Genomic DNA, 17,970 nt, shown 5'->3' with positions numbered 1-17,970 from the left:
TGTTTTAATTGCCAGGTAATTCCTGAGACAGTACTGTCCCAAAGAGCCTTTGCAATTATGTAAGAATCTCCAAGGCAGTTCTTATGTTTCTCAATTCAAAAGAACCACACAACTGCAATTTAAATTAAAAAAAAAACCCAAAGAAGGTCAAAGTTTATCTCAAAATAATTTCCCTTCTCTACACTGGGGTAGGTATGTATAGAAATAATAGGGAAAAATTCATGCAATGAGCATTAAGCTATCAAAACAGGAATGTTTAAAATATCCTGTTAGTGGTTTAAAAATAATTTGTACTCTAAGTCCAATGACTATTTGCCAGGGAGAACCGAAGTTGAGAAATTTCTATTAAAAACATGACTCAGAGAAAAAAATGCAGAGGCCGGTAATGAAGGAAATGATTGGGTATCATTCCCAATTGGTCATTCCTAAGATCACATGTTCTGAGCATCTTTAAAAGGAAGTTATCTGGACTCAAGAGGGTCACAGCACCCTCCTGAAAACTGCAGCTTCCTTCTCACCTTGAAGAATAATCCTAGAAAACTCACAAAATGTGTGATGCTTTTGTAGGTACCTGGAAACTTGTCTCCAGTGAAAATTTTGATGATTATATGAAAGAAGTAGGTAAGGAAATGCATTGGGGAATGAGTGGATTTATAACATTTTCTTTTGGGGAAAAGAGTTTATAGCTGTGTTTACATCAGTGTCTGGAAGCTCTGGCCAGAAATGAAAATGCTGCTTTCTATAGAGAGGCTCCACACATAGCAAGTGATAATCATTTGTTTCTAGAGAAATTCTGAACCAAAGCTACAACTAATGCTTCCTAAAGGTGTACCAATATTTAAAAAGTGTCTAAATGGAATGTTTATGGTCTTTAAAAACAAAAAGATTTGACTTTAATTGCATAACTAGAGTATCTTTGGTTTACATAGCTCTCTGCATGTTTTTCTTTCTTCCCCTTTTGCATATAAAATACGTAATAACTTGGAAAAAAATGATATGCAATAATTTTCATTTGAAACTGAAAGCACTCAGTTTCCCTTAATGCAAGGCTCTTTTTCAGTAACTGTATGTTGGCCAATTATTCTCTTGTCTCAGCGTCAATCCATTAAAATATGTGGTTGTTTTATGATAGACAAAAATCTTAATTTCAGAAAATGTGTTTCTTAAAGGGCTTAAATACTTCCTTTCACTAGAAATGACATAGGATGCTGTAGAATTATCAAGTAATTTAAAAAGAGAATGTTACATATGTAACATAGCTCTTTTTTGATAGTAGAGGTTTTTAATTTTTTAGATGCTAATATCATTGTCAGCAGGTTGTTGGATGAATGTCTCTCAGATAACTATGGAGGTAAAGCAAAAGAGGCAACTTCTCACTCAGGCAGCTTCTACTTTGAAAGCCTTTCTCCCTCAACCCCATACAGGATAGTCCATGAAAGTCAGAACTGGGGTTACAAACTGGGGAGGAATTTTCTGCAATCACTTTCTTAGGATTTAGAATGTAACAGTACTGTACAGGCGTGTTAAGTGTTTTGAATATATATATATATATATATTTTTTGCTTATCCATAAATTTTTTTTGTTTTTAGATGATAGGAAAATTGGTGACTTTAGCATGAGAGAGACCTAAGTTTCTAGAATAAACTAAAGAGATTCAATAAACTAATTAATATGCACTGATATGAAATGCCCGGATTTGGGGCCATTTAACTATTTATTTTTAGAAAAATTTTTATGCTTTTAATATTTATATTTTCTAATAATACTGTATTTTTAAATTATAGACGACTGATGATAATTAAGGTCAATTAAATACCTCCTGCATGAAATCAGCTGCTCTAATTGAGGATGAATGGGCAGGTATTGTCTTCATCACTCAAATAGAAGCAAAATCAAGCAAATGGAGTCTATGATTTTTCCCAAGGTCAGCCATTCCAGCATCATACTCAGTTTTGCCTCCATTCATGAAGCCGGCTCACTTCATACATTTAATGTTATATTTTGTAACAGAGCCAGGACTTGAAGAAAAACCTGCGGCCGTTTTTCAGACAGACAGCTAAGTCAGAGCCTCAGCATTACTTATTTAGCACCATATTTCTCTCCCAGTTTTTCCCAAATTTCTAGCCTTTGGTTGCCTTTAGTCAAAGAAAGAGCTTAGATTTACAGGCACATGTTTAAAAATTCAAAACATCTATGACTGTCATAGATTCTGCATGACATACACAGTAGCAGCAAGTTACTGCTATGTTAGGATGTAAATTATTCATTCCATACCTTGCACAAGAAAATATATTCTCCTTTTTAAGAAAGAAGAGTTCATAACTTAGGTGATTGGAAATCAAAGTATTGGCTTCTAACCTATTCTAAACTAAGAAACAGTGATTTCTTAAATGTTAAAGTTTTCACAATTTGATGACTAGTGCCTTTTTAAATATCCCCTAAAAATTACTAGGAATGATATCACCATTCTAAAATGTTATAAATGTAGAAAACATTTTTCCTTTTGTAGTAGTATGGGTGGCTTTTCTGTTTCCATGAAATTCATCAAAATCTACATTTCATGGTGGAGTAATTTGAGAAAGAAGCACAGAAAAGTAGACTTGGCAACAAATGCTATGAAATGTGATTTTTGTACACTCAAAACAGATGAACATTTAACTAAATAACTCTACATTAACCCCCAAAATTCTGTTGAAAATTATTTGTCCCTTTTTAAATGTAGAGTATCTATATAATGGTCAAGTGGCCTCAAGTATTTTCTTAAGAGAGAAAAATAATAGTGGCTAACATTTTAAATATATATCTTCCCAAAGACCTAACATTTATACATATTTTTGTTGAAAATAAACAATGAGTCTCCTGAGATGTTGCATCCAGACCAGAGAAAGGGAAGTTTAAAGAATAGGGCCTACACCTATTGTTTCTCAGAGGTTGTGCTTTAGCTTATTTTTTTAAGTATTAGCCTGATTTTATTATCTGCAGGAGCTGTTTAAATTAGGCCTTTAAGAAACTCACTAGTGTCTTTTTTCTCTTACACATATGCACCTGTGTACACACACACATTCTCTGACTTAAGAGAAAATGTAAACCTGACATCTTTTCTTTTCCTAACTGTAGGAGTGGGCTTTGCCACCAGGAAAGTGGCTGGCATGGCCAAACCTAACATGATCATCAGTGTGAATGGAGATGTGATTACCATTAAGTCTGAAAGCACCTTTAAAAATACTGAGATTTCCTTCAAACTGGGCCAGGAATTTGACGAAGTCACCGCAGATGACAGGAAAGTCAAGGTGAGAAATAAGGAACTGGCACAGAGTACACGCCTGTTTTCTAAATTGCCACTGCTTAGAAGAAATCTCTTTTTTTGAGATGAAGTCTTGTTCTGTTGCTCAGGCTGGAGTGCAGTGATGTGATCTCAGCTCACTGCAACCTCCGCCCCCTGGGTTCAAGCACTTCTCCTGCCTCAGCCTACCTAGCATCTGGGGTTACAGGCGCCCATCACCATGCCTGGCTAATTTTTGTATTTTTGGTAAAGATGGAGTTTTGCCATGTTGGCCAGGCTAGTCTCAAACTCCTGGCCTCAGGTGATCTGCCCACCTCAGTCACCCAAAGTGCTGTGATTACAGGTGTAAGCCATTGCACCCAGCCAAGAAATCATTTTATAATAAAAGGAGGAAAACCATTCTATCGTAAGCCAAAGATCCCTGAACTCCTACATCTAAACTGTGTTTCCTTAAATATAGAGTTGGTGAATTTTTCTCCATTTTCACCTCCTGAGTAGCTGGGAATACAGCTGTGTGCCATCATGCCCAGCTAATTTTTTATTTTTTTTTGTAGAGACAGAGTCTTACTATGTTGCCCAGACTAGTCTCGAACTCCTGGCCTCAAGCAATCCTCCTGCCTTGGCCTCCCTAAGTGCTAGAATTACAGTTGTGAGCCACCACACCTGGCCTGTCTCCATATTAAAAAAATATTATTAACATAATTTATTTGAGTCATACAATACATAAAGTATTTCAAGTGAATTAAAATACTATAACAATGTAAGAGAATATTTATAAAAATGGAAGAAAGAGGCCGGGCACAGTGGCTGATGCCTGTAATTCCAGTACTTGGGGAGGCCAAGTCAGGTAGATCACAAGGTCAGAAGTTCGAGACCAGCCTGGCCAATATGGTGAAACCCCGTCTCTACTAAAAATACAAAAATTAGCCAGATGTGGTGATGATCACCTGTAGTCCCAGCTACTCGGGAGGCTGAGGCAGGAGAATCGCTTTAACCCTGGAGGCAGAGGTTGTAGTGAGCTGAGATCACACCACTGCACTCCAGCCTGGGTGGCAGACCAAGACTCCGTCTCAAAAAAAAAAAAAGGAAGAAAGGAATAGAAAAATCACCCATACTACTACCATCTCAATGTAAATTTCTTTTTTATATTCCTGCACAGTATTTTTTCCAATTATGTAACTTGTATAACACTCTGGACATAACGTATCTATAAGTGGTAACATTGTTTTTGAGACTCTTTTATTTTCTTGTTGCAATATATTCTTGTCACTTAGAATTACTAACAACCTCAAAATATTCCTTTGAACAAAGGTATTGTGTTTTAAATTTTATTTTCTGCTTCCATATGCAAATTATAATTACATTTTCTTATGCCTACAGAGCACCATAACCTTAGATGGAGGTGTCCTGGTACATGTGCAGAAATGGGATGGAAAATCAACCACCATAAAGAGAAAACGAGAGGACGATAAACTGGTGGTGGTGAGTATCTTCCAGCTACTTAATTCTGGATCTTACTGCTAGGTCATCTCATGATCACTATTCCACTTAAGGAAACAGATTTTCCTTTTGAGTATATAAAACAAAAAGAAGATTTTATTGGAACTATGCTTCCACTCTGGCAATTGCCCTTCATTGCTTTTGAGTTCAGCCCAGGCATGCTGCCTTCTAGAAGCATTCTCTGCCTGCTTCCAGGCATCCTAAGGCTGTCTACAGTGGTGCCACCACCACATTGTATTACCTATCTTTGCTTATGTTTCTCACTCACCATACAGATTATAAGGCTCCTGGAGGGGGAAACTTGTATTTTCCGGGTCTTTGTATCTATCTTATGACAATATGTGGGTACATATATAGGAGTCCAGAAATGAATATCTTTTGAATGAATACTGCTTTATTCCCAACATTGAGAGATACAATAAATAAATCCATGGTTTAATCCCAGTGATTGATCAATTGTTTTATGTGTCTAGGAATGCATCATGAAAGGTGTCACTTCCACCAGAGTTTACGAGAGAGCATAAGCCAAGGGGCATTGACCTGGACTGAAGTTTGCATTGAACTCTACAACATTCTGTTGGATATATTGTTCAAAAAGATATTGTTGTTTTCCACAATTTAGCAAGCAACTACTTTTCTCCCAAGCTGATTTTACTCAATATGGTTATGTTGGTTAAATAAAATTTTTTTAGATTTAGAAGGTGATGTAATGATGTGTTCATTGTGCTGGATAATTTCTTAGTCATAATTGAGTGAAGGAAATAGAAAATTTGCATTATTGCTTTGTTCTGATATAGATGATAAGATCTTTCATAATAATTTGAGGTAAAAATGGATAGCTAGAATTTTCCTAGGTAGGAAGTAACAAGTACATACTTGTTATCTGAATGCCATTACTGAATATTAAATCCTTTATCGTAGCTACAGTTAAGTAAGTTTATCTCAGAGACCTAAGGTAGTTTTAAATGTAGTGAAGTTATTCATAGCCAGTTGGCCCAAGTGTTCATGTTTTATACCTGCTCTGTCTTACAGCATTGCAAGAGAGGAGTATATACAGTAGTTCCCCCTTATCCACAGGAGATACATTTCAAGATCCCCAGTGGATGTCTGAAAGCACAGATAGTACCGAATCCTATATATACTATGTTTTTTTCTATACATAAATACCTACAATAAAATTTAATTTTTAAATTAGGCACTATAACTAATAATAAAACAGAACAGTTATAACAATATACTATAAATAATAAAAATTATGTGTATGTGATCTCTCTTGCTCTCTCTCTCTCTCTCAAAATATTTTGACTATCTCTCCAGAATTCAGTGCAATAATTCCATCATATTCATTTCAGAAAAGTGACGATAGTCTTGTATATGAGTAGATTCAAATTTTATTATAGTGGTTTCCAAATTTTTATTTTTCTCACCAATGGAACTTTTGATTCAAATAAAATCTCCAAGGAATCTCAGTTTATAAGACATACAAAAGCGATAATCAGTTTTCCAAGGTACTGTGTGTGTGAATGTACATGTCTGTGTATGTGTGGTCTGTATGTTTTTCCCACCTCTTACAGAAGCTATGAAGCACCTTTCCAGATTACTGAGGTTTCCTATACATAGACTGAAATTTACAAGTTACATGCTTACATTTTATTGTAAGACAAAATATGCCAAAGTACATGTTTCAGTTGATATAATTCTGTTTGTGATTCTTTCTTTAAAAATAAGTTCAAAGGTTTTCACTTTCTGCATACTTATCCTGTAACACCATGATATGGAAAGGCCAGAAGAGATGGACTATTTCCCTGGCCACAAGAATTTTTTTTTTAATAAAAACATAGGGTTAGACTCTCACTTTGGGCTCACTAGAGGTTTCAGGAACTTAAATAGAGAAGATATATAGACATTTTTTTAGGACAATTCTTGGTAAACCAATATTTATTAAGCACTAATGATGGTGCCAGGCACTTTGCAAGCTTTAAATCATTTGTCATCAAAATAAGATGTGAGGATTTGGATTTCTGTTTACAGAAAAAGAAATTGAGGCACAGTTTAACATCATAAAACTGAATAAGAAATAGATACAATAATCTGAAATTCAAAAGAGTTATTCTGTCTGGAAGCCATAAATGTCCAGTGATAACTTGATTCAGAAAATGTGAGAAAGTCAATTATGAGAAAATTCTGGAAGATAGAATAGGATGAGCAGGAATACGTCTTCCTACCTAGACAACAAATAGGTAGGAAGAATCTGTCTAATGTATCTATTTTGAAACTCTGAAATCTATTGAACCCTTGCAATATTCAGAGAAGTCTTGGATGATAAGTTGCAGTTAATTTTGGTCAATTTCAGCTCTTAACCCAGTTGCAGATACTCAAACCCACCCACAATGCCCACAAAGGCAGCTGTGCACATGTTTCTGAAGCAGCTTGCAGTCATCTTGCGGGAACTAGGATGGACAATAAGAACCATGTTTTCCAAATGTTATGGATCTGTGTTTTGATTAATGATTGCTGCTTCTGATCACAGAACTGCAGACACATGGGCCAACAGTCATTGTTGCACACACACACACACACACACACATACAACACCTGTTATTGTTGTAAGTCATTTCTTCTTGAGCTGGAGCAGCTTTCAGTGTATTTAAAAAGTCAGCTCCTCCCCTACTTCCCACATCCTATTTTTTATTTCTTCCTTTTAGAATCCAGACATTAAAGACTAGGACATTCAAAGCAACCACATATATAAGGAAAATTAAAATGTCAGTATGCCTATGTAGGGAAGTCACAGGCTCAGAAAGAACCTGAGAAGACCTTAAGTTTATTCCTAAAGCTAACTCTGAAGATAGCCTATGACAATAAAAAATTAAACAAAACAGCCTATAACAATAAAAAATTAGATAAAACAAACAAACAAAAAAAAACTAGCAATTCCTCAGGTAGGGAAGAATCTGATTACCAGAATTATCACAATATTAGAGTCAAATATTCAGTTTTCAACAATAAAATCACAAGACATACAAAGAAATGGGAAAGTATGGCCCATTCAAAAAATAAATTAATATACCAACAGAAACTGTTCCTAAGACCAGGTGGTAACCTATTAGACAAAGACTTTAAAATGACTTCCTTAAACACACTCAAAAATTAAAGAATGATATAGAGAAACTCAAAAAAATGAGGAATAGGCAAAATGGAAATATCAGTAAAGAAACAGAAAACCAAAGGAAACCAATGGAAAATCTAGAACTGAAAAGTAAAATAATAGAAATGAAAAATCCACTACTGGGATTCAAAGACATATTTGAGCAGACAGCAAAAAGAATCAGTGCAACTGAAGACAGGGCAATGACAATTATTGCATTTGAGGAACATTTAAAAACTGAAGAAAAATGAACAGAGCCTAAGGAACCTGTGGGACTTGAGCAAGCAGACCAACATATGCATTCAGAGAGTCTCAGAAGAAGAGAGAGAAAGAGGCAGAGAGAATAAGAAATAATGGCCAAAAACTTCCCAGATTTGGTGAAAGTCATGACTATAAACATCTAAGAGCTCAACAAATTTCAGGTGAATGAACTTGAAGAGACCCATACTGAGATACATTCTAATCAAACTTAAAAAGCCAAAGACAGAGAATCTTGAAAGCAGCAATAGAGAAGCAATTTACTATATTCAAGGGATTCTTAACAAGATTATCAGCAGATTTTTCGCTGGAAACTTTGGTGGTCAGAAGGCATTAGGCTGATAATATATCCAAAATGCTAAAAGGAAAAAAAATCCTATATTAGGCAAAACCATTTTTCAAAGTGAAGGTGCAATGAAGACTTTCCCAGAAAAACAAAAGCTGAAGGAGTTTGTTACTCCTAGACCTGCCCTACAAGATGCCCTACAAATGCTAAAGGAAGCTCTGCAGGTTGAAATGAAAGGACATTCAATAGTAACTCAAAGCTGTATGAAAAAATAGAGATCTCAATAAAGGTAAATATGTGAGCAATTCTAAAATTTAGTATTATAGTAATAACAGTAACTCCACTTTTTATTTTCTACATTATTTAAAAAATGAATACATTTTTAGTCTAAAATTAAAAATGTTTAGAGTTTTAGTCTAAAAACTAGTATGATTTTAGCTTTGTTTTGTGACTTTACATTTTGTTTTTTACACAAAGAGTAATGCATTTTTAAAACTATGGTTTTTGTGCTTGGACACACAATGTATAAAATTGTAATTTTGTGACATGAATAATTGAATGAGATAGGATGGAAGTGTAAAGAAGAATAATTTTTTTTATGTTACTGAAGTTAAATTGGTATAAATTCAAATTAGAGTGTTATAACTTTAGGGCATTAAATGTAATCCCCATGGAAACCACAAAAAAAAGAAGAAGAAATATAAATGTCCAATAAGCACATGAAAAGATGCTCAACATCCCTGTGATTATATGAACAATATGATATATATGTAAATCGATTTTTGTCCATGGTTCTTGGCTCAGAACTCCCACAACCTTGGTACTTCATAAGTAGCAAGGTATTCGGCCTTCTGTCTTTGATCCCTGAAGCAGCTTCAGGAGAGTGTCAGAGCAATAAACATGAAGGACAGCCTTTTCTTATAATACTGGCCTCAGAAGCAGACCTCAGAAAACAGAATCTCTGTCTCTCTCTTTCTGACCTTCTCCTGCCCTCCTTTCATCTGCTCCTTTTGTGGCAAGCCACAAGGACAGGCCACTAATGCAGGCCTCCATTACAATTGTCCCAGCACTGATTGAGTAACTAGGTTAAACATTAAAAACTGATAGAGCTAGTGCCCTTATACAAAGTCTAGAGTGTAATAAAGAGCCCACCAAGAGTTTTGCTTAGGCTTTTCCTGGGCCTTGAAGCATGACAAGATAACAAATGAGTTCTTAATAGGACCCTTTTGGAATTTAACAAGTTTTATTGGGGGTCTGAAGAAATTCCCCAGGTCTCCATAAACAAGTTTATTGGGGTCTAAAGAAACTCCCCAAATCTTTATGATTTAGCAGGAGACAAGAAAAGGGTAATCACCCAGCACCCAGACCCTTTTAGATTAAGTAAATTGAGGCTCCAGAAGAAGGTCTTCAGGACTCAGATCTTAGCTATAGATTAAAAGAAGTTAATCACTTACATCTTCAGATGTATGCACACTTACACATAGACATCTAGCTTAGAAGGTATAGAAACTCTGGAAAACTTTGTAATTTTGATAATTTCCAGGCCTTCTCCTTGTAACCGGTTACAGAAATAAAAACTCTCTTCCTCCCCATTTCTTCTGCATCTTGTTATTGGGCCACGAGAAATAGCAGCTCAACCCTCAGTTTGGTCTGGGAAGAGTTTTTCTCCCCAAGGCAGGTCATAAAAGCTAAAAATATACTCTACTCTTACCCCACATTCTGTGTTGCAGTTGGCCATAAAAAAATTCTCTGGCTTACCTTGTCTGATTGTAGGTCATCATAATAAAAAAATTTCACAACAAAGAAAATCTCTGGATCTCTTGGCTTCACAGGTGAATTTTACCAAACATTGAAAGAACAACATCATTCTTCTCATATTTTTCCAAAATGTTGATGAGAAAGAAACCCTTTTTAATTCATTCTATGGGGTCAGCATTTTCTTGATAGTAAAGCCTGACAGAGACTCCAGAACATGGATTACAAGAAATGGTTTCTGCTCTATACCCCAGAGGAAGGAAATCCATGCAGGGGAACCAAGAAGAATGAAACAGGCAGGCCTTGCTGGGTTTCCTCACTCAGTCTTTTGCCTTATAATCATACTTTTTTGGTCCAATTACATTTCTACGTTGTTGTCTGTTTCAATCATGACTATCCAATGACATCTTCATAAAGGCTGAAGAGATGGGTTATAGAGAGCTTCCAGTAGCTGAACACAGGAGGTTTCTGGAGGGTGGAGTGCCTGGGGAGGCTTCATCCTTTACCCTATACCTCACCCTATACATCCCTTCATCTGTATTCTTTGAACTATCCTTTATGATAAACCAGTACACATAGTGTTTCCTTGAGTTCTGTGAGTTGCTCTGGTAAATTAATCAAATCCCAAGAGGCAGTCATGGAAACCCCAACTTGAAGCTTGTTGGTCAGGAGTTCCAGTGGCCTGGACTTGCTACTGGTGTCTAAAGCTGGGGGGCAGTCTTGTGGGATTGATCTTATCTTCGGGGAGATTGTGTCAGAATTGAATTGAATTAGAGGCCATTCAGCTGGCGTCTGCTGTAGAACTTATTACTAGCTTGTTGTTGGGGACAAATCCCCACTTATTTGATCACAGAAATTTTCAGTGTTGATTATTGCAGAATGAGAGCAGAGGAAAAATAGTTTGTGTTTTTGCCATTCATAATTGCTAATTATTAGGGAAATGCAAATCAAAACCACAATGAGATACCTTCTCACACCCATCAGAATAACTACTATTAAAAAATGGAAAATAACAAGTGTTAGCAAGGATGTAGAGAAATTGGAACCCTTGAATACTGTTGGTAGAAATGTAAAATGGTACAGTCACTGTAAAAAACAGTATGCCAGTTCCTCAAAAAATTAAAAATAGAACTACCATGTGATCCAGCAATTCTACATCTGGATGTATACCCCCAAAATTGAAAGCAGGGTCTCAAAGAGATATTTGTATACCCATGTTTATAGCAGGTTATTCACAATAGCTGAAACATGGAAGCAACTAAAGCATCCATGGACAAATCCATAGAGAAGCAAAATGTAGTATGCAGACACAATGAACTCCGACTCAGTCTTAAAAAGAAGGAAATTCTGACATGCTACAACATCATGAGGACATCATACTAAGTAAAATTAGCCAATGATGAAAGGACAAATATTATATTATTTCACTTATACGAGGTACCTAGAGTAGTCAAAATCACAGATAGAAAGTATTAATAGAACCATGGTTTCCAGGGTCTGTGGGAAAGGGGAATGAAAAGTTACTATTTAACAGGCACAGAGTTTCAGTTTTGTAAGATGAAAAGAGTTCCGGAGATGGATGGTGGTGATGGCTGTACAACTATGTGAATGTACTTAACACCACTGAAATGTACACTTAAAATGGTTAAGATAGTAAATATTTTGTGTATTTTACCACAATAACTCTCAGACCGAAAAAAAGGTGATAATATAACCAAAGGAGAAGGGATAGTTTAAAAAAAGAGTTGAAAGTGTACAAGTGGATGTCTGGGCCCCTAAACCCAAACTTATCATGAGTGCTTCCTTCCACCCACTCCCTTAAACTTGTTTCTCACTCTCTTTTCCACATCTCAGCAATGTCAGAATGTTCGATCTTATTTTTCATTTCAAAAATTTAAAAATTATTCTTGAATAATCCTCCTTCCTCACTCTACAGCATTTATTTTATTTTTTAATATGTTGATTAACTTCAAACTTCTTTAATATGTTTGCTTTTCTTCTTCCCACTGTCAATATTACCATAATTTTTTCTTTAAATTAAAGAGAGAAATTTTCTTTAAATTCTCTATCACCTCTGGTCTCTCCCAAGCCCTGTAGACTTTATGAATGTTTACATAATGGAAATCTGACTGGGACACTCACTGATGAAAACCTTTTAGTGGCTCTCATTTTATGCAGAGAAGGTCCAATCCCATTAGCACGGCATGCAGAAGTTGTCTTATGCCTGACTTTTGCCTTTTTTTTTTTTTTTTATCTAACTCTCTAGTTTTATCATTTCTCTGTTCTCTTCACTTTTCTTGCTCCCATCATACCAATTTACATCTTCTTTCTTGCCTCAGGGTGTGTTTGTTTTGTACTTTACATTCTGCTTCTTCTTGGGCAGAATTCATTTTTTCCCACTCCCCTCTTCTCGAACCTTCCTCATCCCTACTGGTACCTCTGTGCTAATCCTTTACAAAGTCTGTTTACGTATGTATATTTGCGAATTAAGAGTTAGTTTTGAAAATGTAGTCTTCAAGTCTAATTATTATTTTTTAATTGGTTTGGAATCACAGAGTAAGAAGATCCAGTTCAATATAAATTTGATAGATAAGTCCATTTCATGTTCCAGTATTTTCACCATAAAACTAAGTTGATAGATACATCCAAGAAAAATCTTCAAGTAACAGCTCTCCAATTTATCCCATTTATCTTGCCTGGGATCTCTGTGGAGTTCACATAATTTTCCACTTTTTGACATTGTTTCTATCAATATATACATAGAGGCATAGAGGACACTGTACTCTGAAAGGAAGAGAGGCAGAATTAAGTGGATACCTCTCAAAAACACACAGTATGGTCATAGAGTCTATCTATATCTTGAAGCAGATATGAATAATCCAAAAAGCCAGTCACTCCCTCTTTGGAAACAGATGATCAGGTTAAGTAACGAGCTGGCCATCCCCTCTTCCCTAATTCCCACCATAGCCATCATAGAACTACAGTTCCTGATTTAAAAATACTCCTTTCAAAGACTGAAGCATTACTCACCTCAGTTTTCATGTGAAAATTACTTGTCAGTTTTCAGCAGATGACTCAGACTCTTGCTTAGAACAGTGATGATTTTTTTCCCAGGGTCTCAAGTACTAAAAGACGAGGAAAGACGAAAGGTCTGTTCCTGATTGAAGGAGACTAAAAGACATGATGGCCGAAAGCGATGCATGGTCATGGATAGGATTCTGGGTCAAAAAAGGCTGGGTTTCACCCCCTTTTTTTTGGCATAAAAAGGAAAAACTGTTGGGACAATTGGTAAGGTTTGAGTAGGGTCTATGGATTAGATAGTAGTATTATCATCAGTGCTGATTTCCTGTTTTTGATGGGTGTATTGTGGCAGTCTAGGAGAGATACTTGTTTGGAGAGGAGTGAGGTAACATTTCTCAACTTACTCTCAATAATTCAGCAACAAATAGCTTGCTTCTTATGTAGAAAGAGAAAAAGGGAGGGAGGAAGAGGGGGGAGGTGGGGACAAAAGTGCCAGAATGTTGACAATTGTGGAATCCAGGCAAAGAGTATATATAAGGGTTTTCTGTGTTGTTCTGGAAATATTTTTGTAATTATTTCAAAATTGAAAGGTAACCAAAAGAAAAAGCCAACCAAATAGAATAAAGTTTGGGGGAGGAGGTGGCATGAAACAAGAGAAAGTATCAATTGCCAAGAAATGAATTTGCCTAAAAATCCTTTACATGTTAATGAATATGATATGCATAACTCCTTAGAAAGAAATTGCTATTTTTATCAAAGATTTGGAACTAATCCAAATGCCCATCAATGATAGACTGGATAAAGAAAATGTGGCACATATATACTATGAAATACTATGCAGCCATAAAAAAGAATGAGTTCATGTCCTTTTGCAGGGACATGGATGAAGCTGGAAGCTACCATACTCAGCAAACTAACACAAGAACAGAACACCAAACCCCACATGTTCTCACTCGTAAGTGGGAGTTGAACAATGAGCACACATGGACATAGGGAGGGGAACATCAAACACTGGGGCCTGTCAGGAGTGGGGGCAAGGGGAGGGAGAGCATCAGAACAAACACCTAATGCATACAGGGCTTAAAACCTAGATGATGGGTTGATAGGTGCAGAAAACCACCATGGCACAGGTATACCTACATAACAAACTTTCACATTCTGCACATGTATCCCAGAATTTAAAGTAAATTAATAATAATAAAAAAGAACAGTCCCACTACAGGTGAATTTCCAATGTGGTCAACTGCTTCCATATGCTCCTAAATAATGAGCACTTCCAATAAATAACCTTCACCAAAAAAAGAGAAAGAAATTGCTATTTTTATGTATACTTACTAAGCAGTAAATAATAGATACGAGATGGACTTATTTTTTAAGTAGTAAAAATAAACTGGAACTTATCATATTAAAAAGTTTATTTGCTCAGAATTTATTTGGTATGATTGTTTTAAGTAAAATTTTTGTTTTAAGTGAAGTGATGCAGGAGTAAAAACAATGTAAAATTTCTCCTAAAGCCCCCATATAATAAAAATTATTGGAAAAAGTGATGTTCTTGTATATAAAGCCAATGACTTTCTTATCTTTACTTTGTTTTAAACTTACTTAAAATGTTCAATGGATGCTTACAATTATTAATTATGTTTACTCATTCTAGACAATGAAATAGCAATTCCTTATCCCCATAATAAGTCAATGTGCTTATAAATGTAATATTTGTTCCTCTTATGTAGTCAGTATTAAGTTTCTCAGAGGGTCATAAGAAACAAGTTTTTCTATCTCTTCATGGATTTTTAGAGTCACTTGTTTTGAATTAAAATTGGTGTGGGAGGGGATAAATAAAAAACTTGGAGCTTATGGCCAGAATAGCATTGGTGTTGATTGGGAGCTGGGTTAGGCATAATGCAAGGGGGAATAACAGCTGAGCAGTTTCTTTGTGCCAGTACCAAGCCAAATCCTTTCATTTAATCTTTTAAAACATCTGCGAGGTAAGTATACAGTTATCCACACTTTACTATGGAGAAATCGGAAGGTTAGGAGGGGTAAATAATATGCCCAATCTAGCAAGTTGCCAAGTTAGAGCCTGTGTTTTAACCATTTCACTCTTCTTTGTGATGCAAATGTCTAACACTGCTTCTCTGCAGTGAGGTGTATCAGTTCCACAATCTGAACGTGAAATGGAGTTTGATATCCAGACAGAGAGGGAGTCAGCTCTTCTGCCCACCAACTGCAGGAGTCAAGATGACAATGGGAAATTCCCAACCAGAACAACAGGGCCAGACTCTAAGCCAAACTCCTCCCGCAACCACACGGTTGCTGCAGCACTCCATAAAGTGAAGTGCAAGCATTTGATCTGTTGAAAGGCACCGTACAAATTTACATTTTAGGTGAAATGTAATAGCCTCGGAGAGTGAATTTAGCTTTTTAAAATGTCACATATAATTACATGATATACCTTATGATTGGGAGGATCTAGCTCAACCCAGATATCACAGAGAACATAAAATAAGTTACTGTACATTATCCAAAATTTCAATATAAGTGAAGTAAGCATTCTTTGAAAACTGACTTCCAAAATGATTGTGAACAATGTCTTAATAAGGTCCAAGGTTATCTCTGTCTTATAGGAGTGGATTTTGCAGCCCGGAACGTAGCAGGATTAGTGAAGCTGACAGTAAGTATTAGTATTGATGGGAAAACGATGACCATAAGAACGGAAAGTTCTTTCCAGAACACTAAGGTCTCCTTCAAGCTGGGGGAAGAATTTGATGAAACCACAGCAGACAACCAGAAAGTAAAGGTCAGAACTAACTCTTCCTGGCGTGCAACAATCAGGAGAAAGCTGGAAGGTGGTTAGGCATGGTTTACTCTAATCTGATTTATCACTAAGTCGGTCTGGGCTTGTTCTGTTAATGTTCTCATATCTCAAAAGTTAATCCTTTTGCTAATTATTTTGATGGTTAACAACAGGGCTAAAAAATTCAAATTGTTTTCATTTTTTTTTTTTTTTTGAGACAATTTCTTGCTCTGTCGCCAGTCACCAGGCTGTAGTGCAGTGGTGCAGTCTCAGCTCACTGCAATCTCCGCCTCCTGGGTTCAAGCAACTCTCCTGCCTCAGCCTCCCGAGTAGCTGGGATTACAGGTGTGTGCCACCATGCCCAGACAGTTTTTGTATTTTTTAGTAGAGACGGGGTTTCACCATGTTGGCCAGGATGGTCTCGATCTCTTAACCTCGTGATCCGCCTGCCTCGGCCTCCCAAAGTGCTGGGATTACAGGTGTGAGCCACCGCGCCTGGCCTTCATTTCATTTTTATAATCTGTCATGATATGAAAGAGCATGTAAAAAGAAAAAATTAAACACAAATAGCTTATGTATTGTTTGCCTAGGAAAGAGCACTAACAATAATCTCTTGAGACCTCTTCTAGTTTGATAGTACTAAATCATGACAACCAAAGTGAGGATTTTAAAAAAAGAATTTCAAAATAGAAATTAAAAAGTGGATAACTGATTTCATGTAGATTAGAAGGTAGTGAATTGCTACTTCTAACTGATTTCTTCACGCATTTATAGAGCACCATAACATTAGAGAATGGCTCAATGATTCAGGTCCAAAAATGGCTCGGCAAAGAGACAAAAATCAAAAGAAAATTGTGGGTGAAAAAATGGTAGTGGTAAGTTTTGAAGTCTCTATATGTTCCTAAATTGAAGTCTCTATATGTTCTTATCTGGTACATGCCTTTCAAGTTACTCAGTTGTTTTTGCATCCTGAATGAAGGGTTTGGTCTGAGGAGAAAGGTGCAGGGCACGTTTAGTCAGTTATCTACCAACTCTAATAGATCCCTCTTTGCCTTTAGGAATGTAAAATGAATAATGTTGTCAGCACCAGAATCTATGAAAAGGTGGGAAGAAAGTCCACAGCAGTGAAAACTTGTTCACCGACAGGGAACTAGTACTTGAAGAAGATATGCTTCAGGGCCAGTGACTTTTAAAAAATGCCTCAGTATAAATTTGCTCAATAAAAGCATCAAATTAAGTGCAGTTTTGAAGCTATTTGATAATGAGAATTATGAACAGACCACTGAATTGATGAGGCAAGAAGCTACTTGCCTGTGGTGTGATTGTAACAGCACCAAAGTCCCCTCTGTCCTCTGCCCACCTGACTTCCACAGTCCTTGAGTTCTCACTGAAGGACCCACTCCGTTTAGGTTAAGGCATTCTATCAAAGCCATGTGGAAATTCAGGTGACCTCCTAGGCAGCACAGATTCTAAAAAGCAACATTGCTGAGTTTTTATGTTTTCAGAAGTCTGGCCCCACTTAAAGCAGATACATAGATTAAATGATGATGATATAGACAGATAGCACTAGAGACTGGATGTCATACACTATGGATGAGTTGCTATAAGAGAGCATTTAAAACAGTCGTCTCATTTCTCCATAAGTCCATTTAAATTAATCAGGCTGATGCATCTGTCACAACTGTTTACAACTTAGCTTTTACGGAATGACATCTTATTAAATGCCAGTCCTGAATTTCTAAATGCCTAGTAAGAATACAATTGTTAGAGCTACACAAAGTCCCTTAATAGTTTCACCAAAGGCTGTTGCTAGAAGCTGATGCTCTCAGGGTTTAGAGTAAAACAGACTAACGGAGGTAAAATTAAAGGACAAAGCAAAAAAAAAAATCACTCAATATTTTATACCTATAGCAGTGGAAAAAGG

At 36.3% G+C, this 17,970-nt stretch overlaps 1 protein-coding gene and 1 long non-coding RNA gene across 3 annotated transcripts in view; one reads left to right on the top strand and one right to left on the bottom strand.

The window, feature by feature from the left end:
- The window catches only part of LOC110568230 (uncharacterized), a 178,214-nt gene that overhangs the window by 66,135 nt on the left and 94,109 nt on the right, over positions 1–17,970 (bottom strand). The gene's annotated exons all lie outside the window — the stretch shown is intronic.
- Positions 456–17,284, top strand: FABP4 (fatty acid binding protein 4). Of its 2 annotated transcripts, none has more exons than XM_064384304.1 (4): positions 456–621; positions 15,877–16,049; positions 16,821–16,921; positions 17,105–17,284. In XM_064384304.1, the coding sequence occupies exons 1-3, from the start codon at positions 549–551 to the stop codon at positions 16,917–16,919; spliced, it is 345 nt and encodes a 114-aa protein (XP_064240374.1). In that variant the 5' UTR covers positions 456–548; the 3' UTR covers positions 16,920–16,921; positions 17,105–17,284. The 2 variants fall into 2 exon arrangements, with proteins under 2 accessions (XP_064240374.1, XP_012297440.1); XM_012442017.3 differs by lacking the exons at positions 15,877–16,049; positions 16,821–16,921; positions 17,105–17,284 and adding exons at positions 3,119–3,291; positions 4,665–4,766; positions 5,258–5,489 and having other exon boundaries at positions 479–621.

Source organism: Aotus nancymaae, unplaced genomic scaffold (assembly GCF_030222135.1).
Source record: "Aotus nancymaae isolate 86718 unplaced genomic scaffold, 86718_ANA_hifiasm-v0.15.2.pri h1tg000036l, whole genome shotgun sequence".
NCBI lineage: Eukaryota > Metazoa > Chordata > Mammalia > Primates > Aotidae > Aotus > Aotus nancymaae.
Note: the sequence above shows the minus strand (reverse complement) of the source record. Positions and strands in the feature narration are given on the sequence as shown.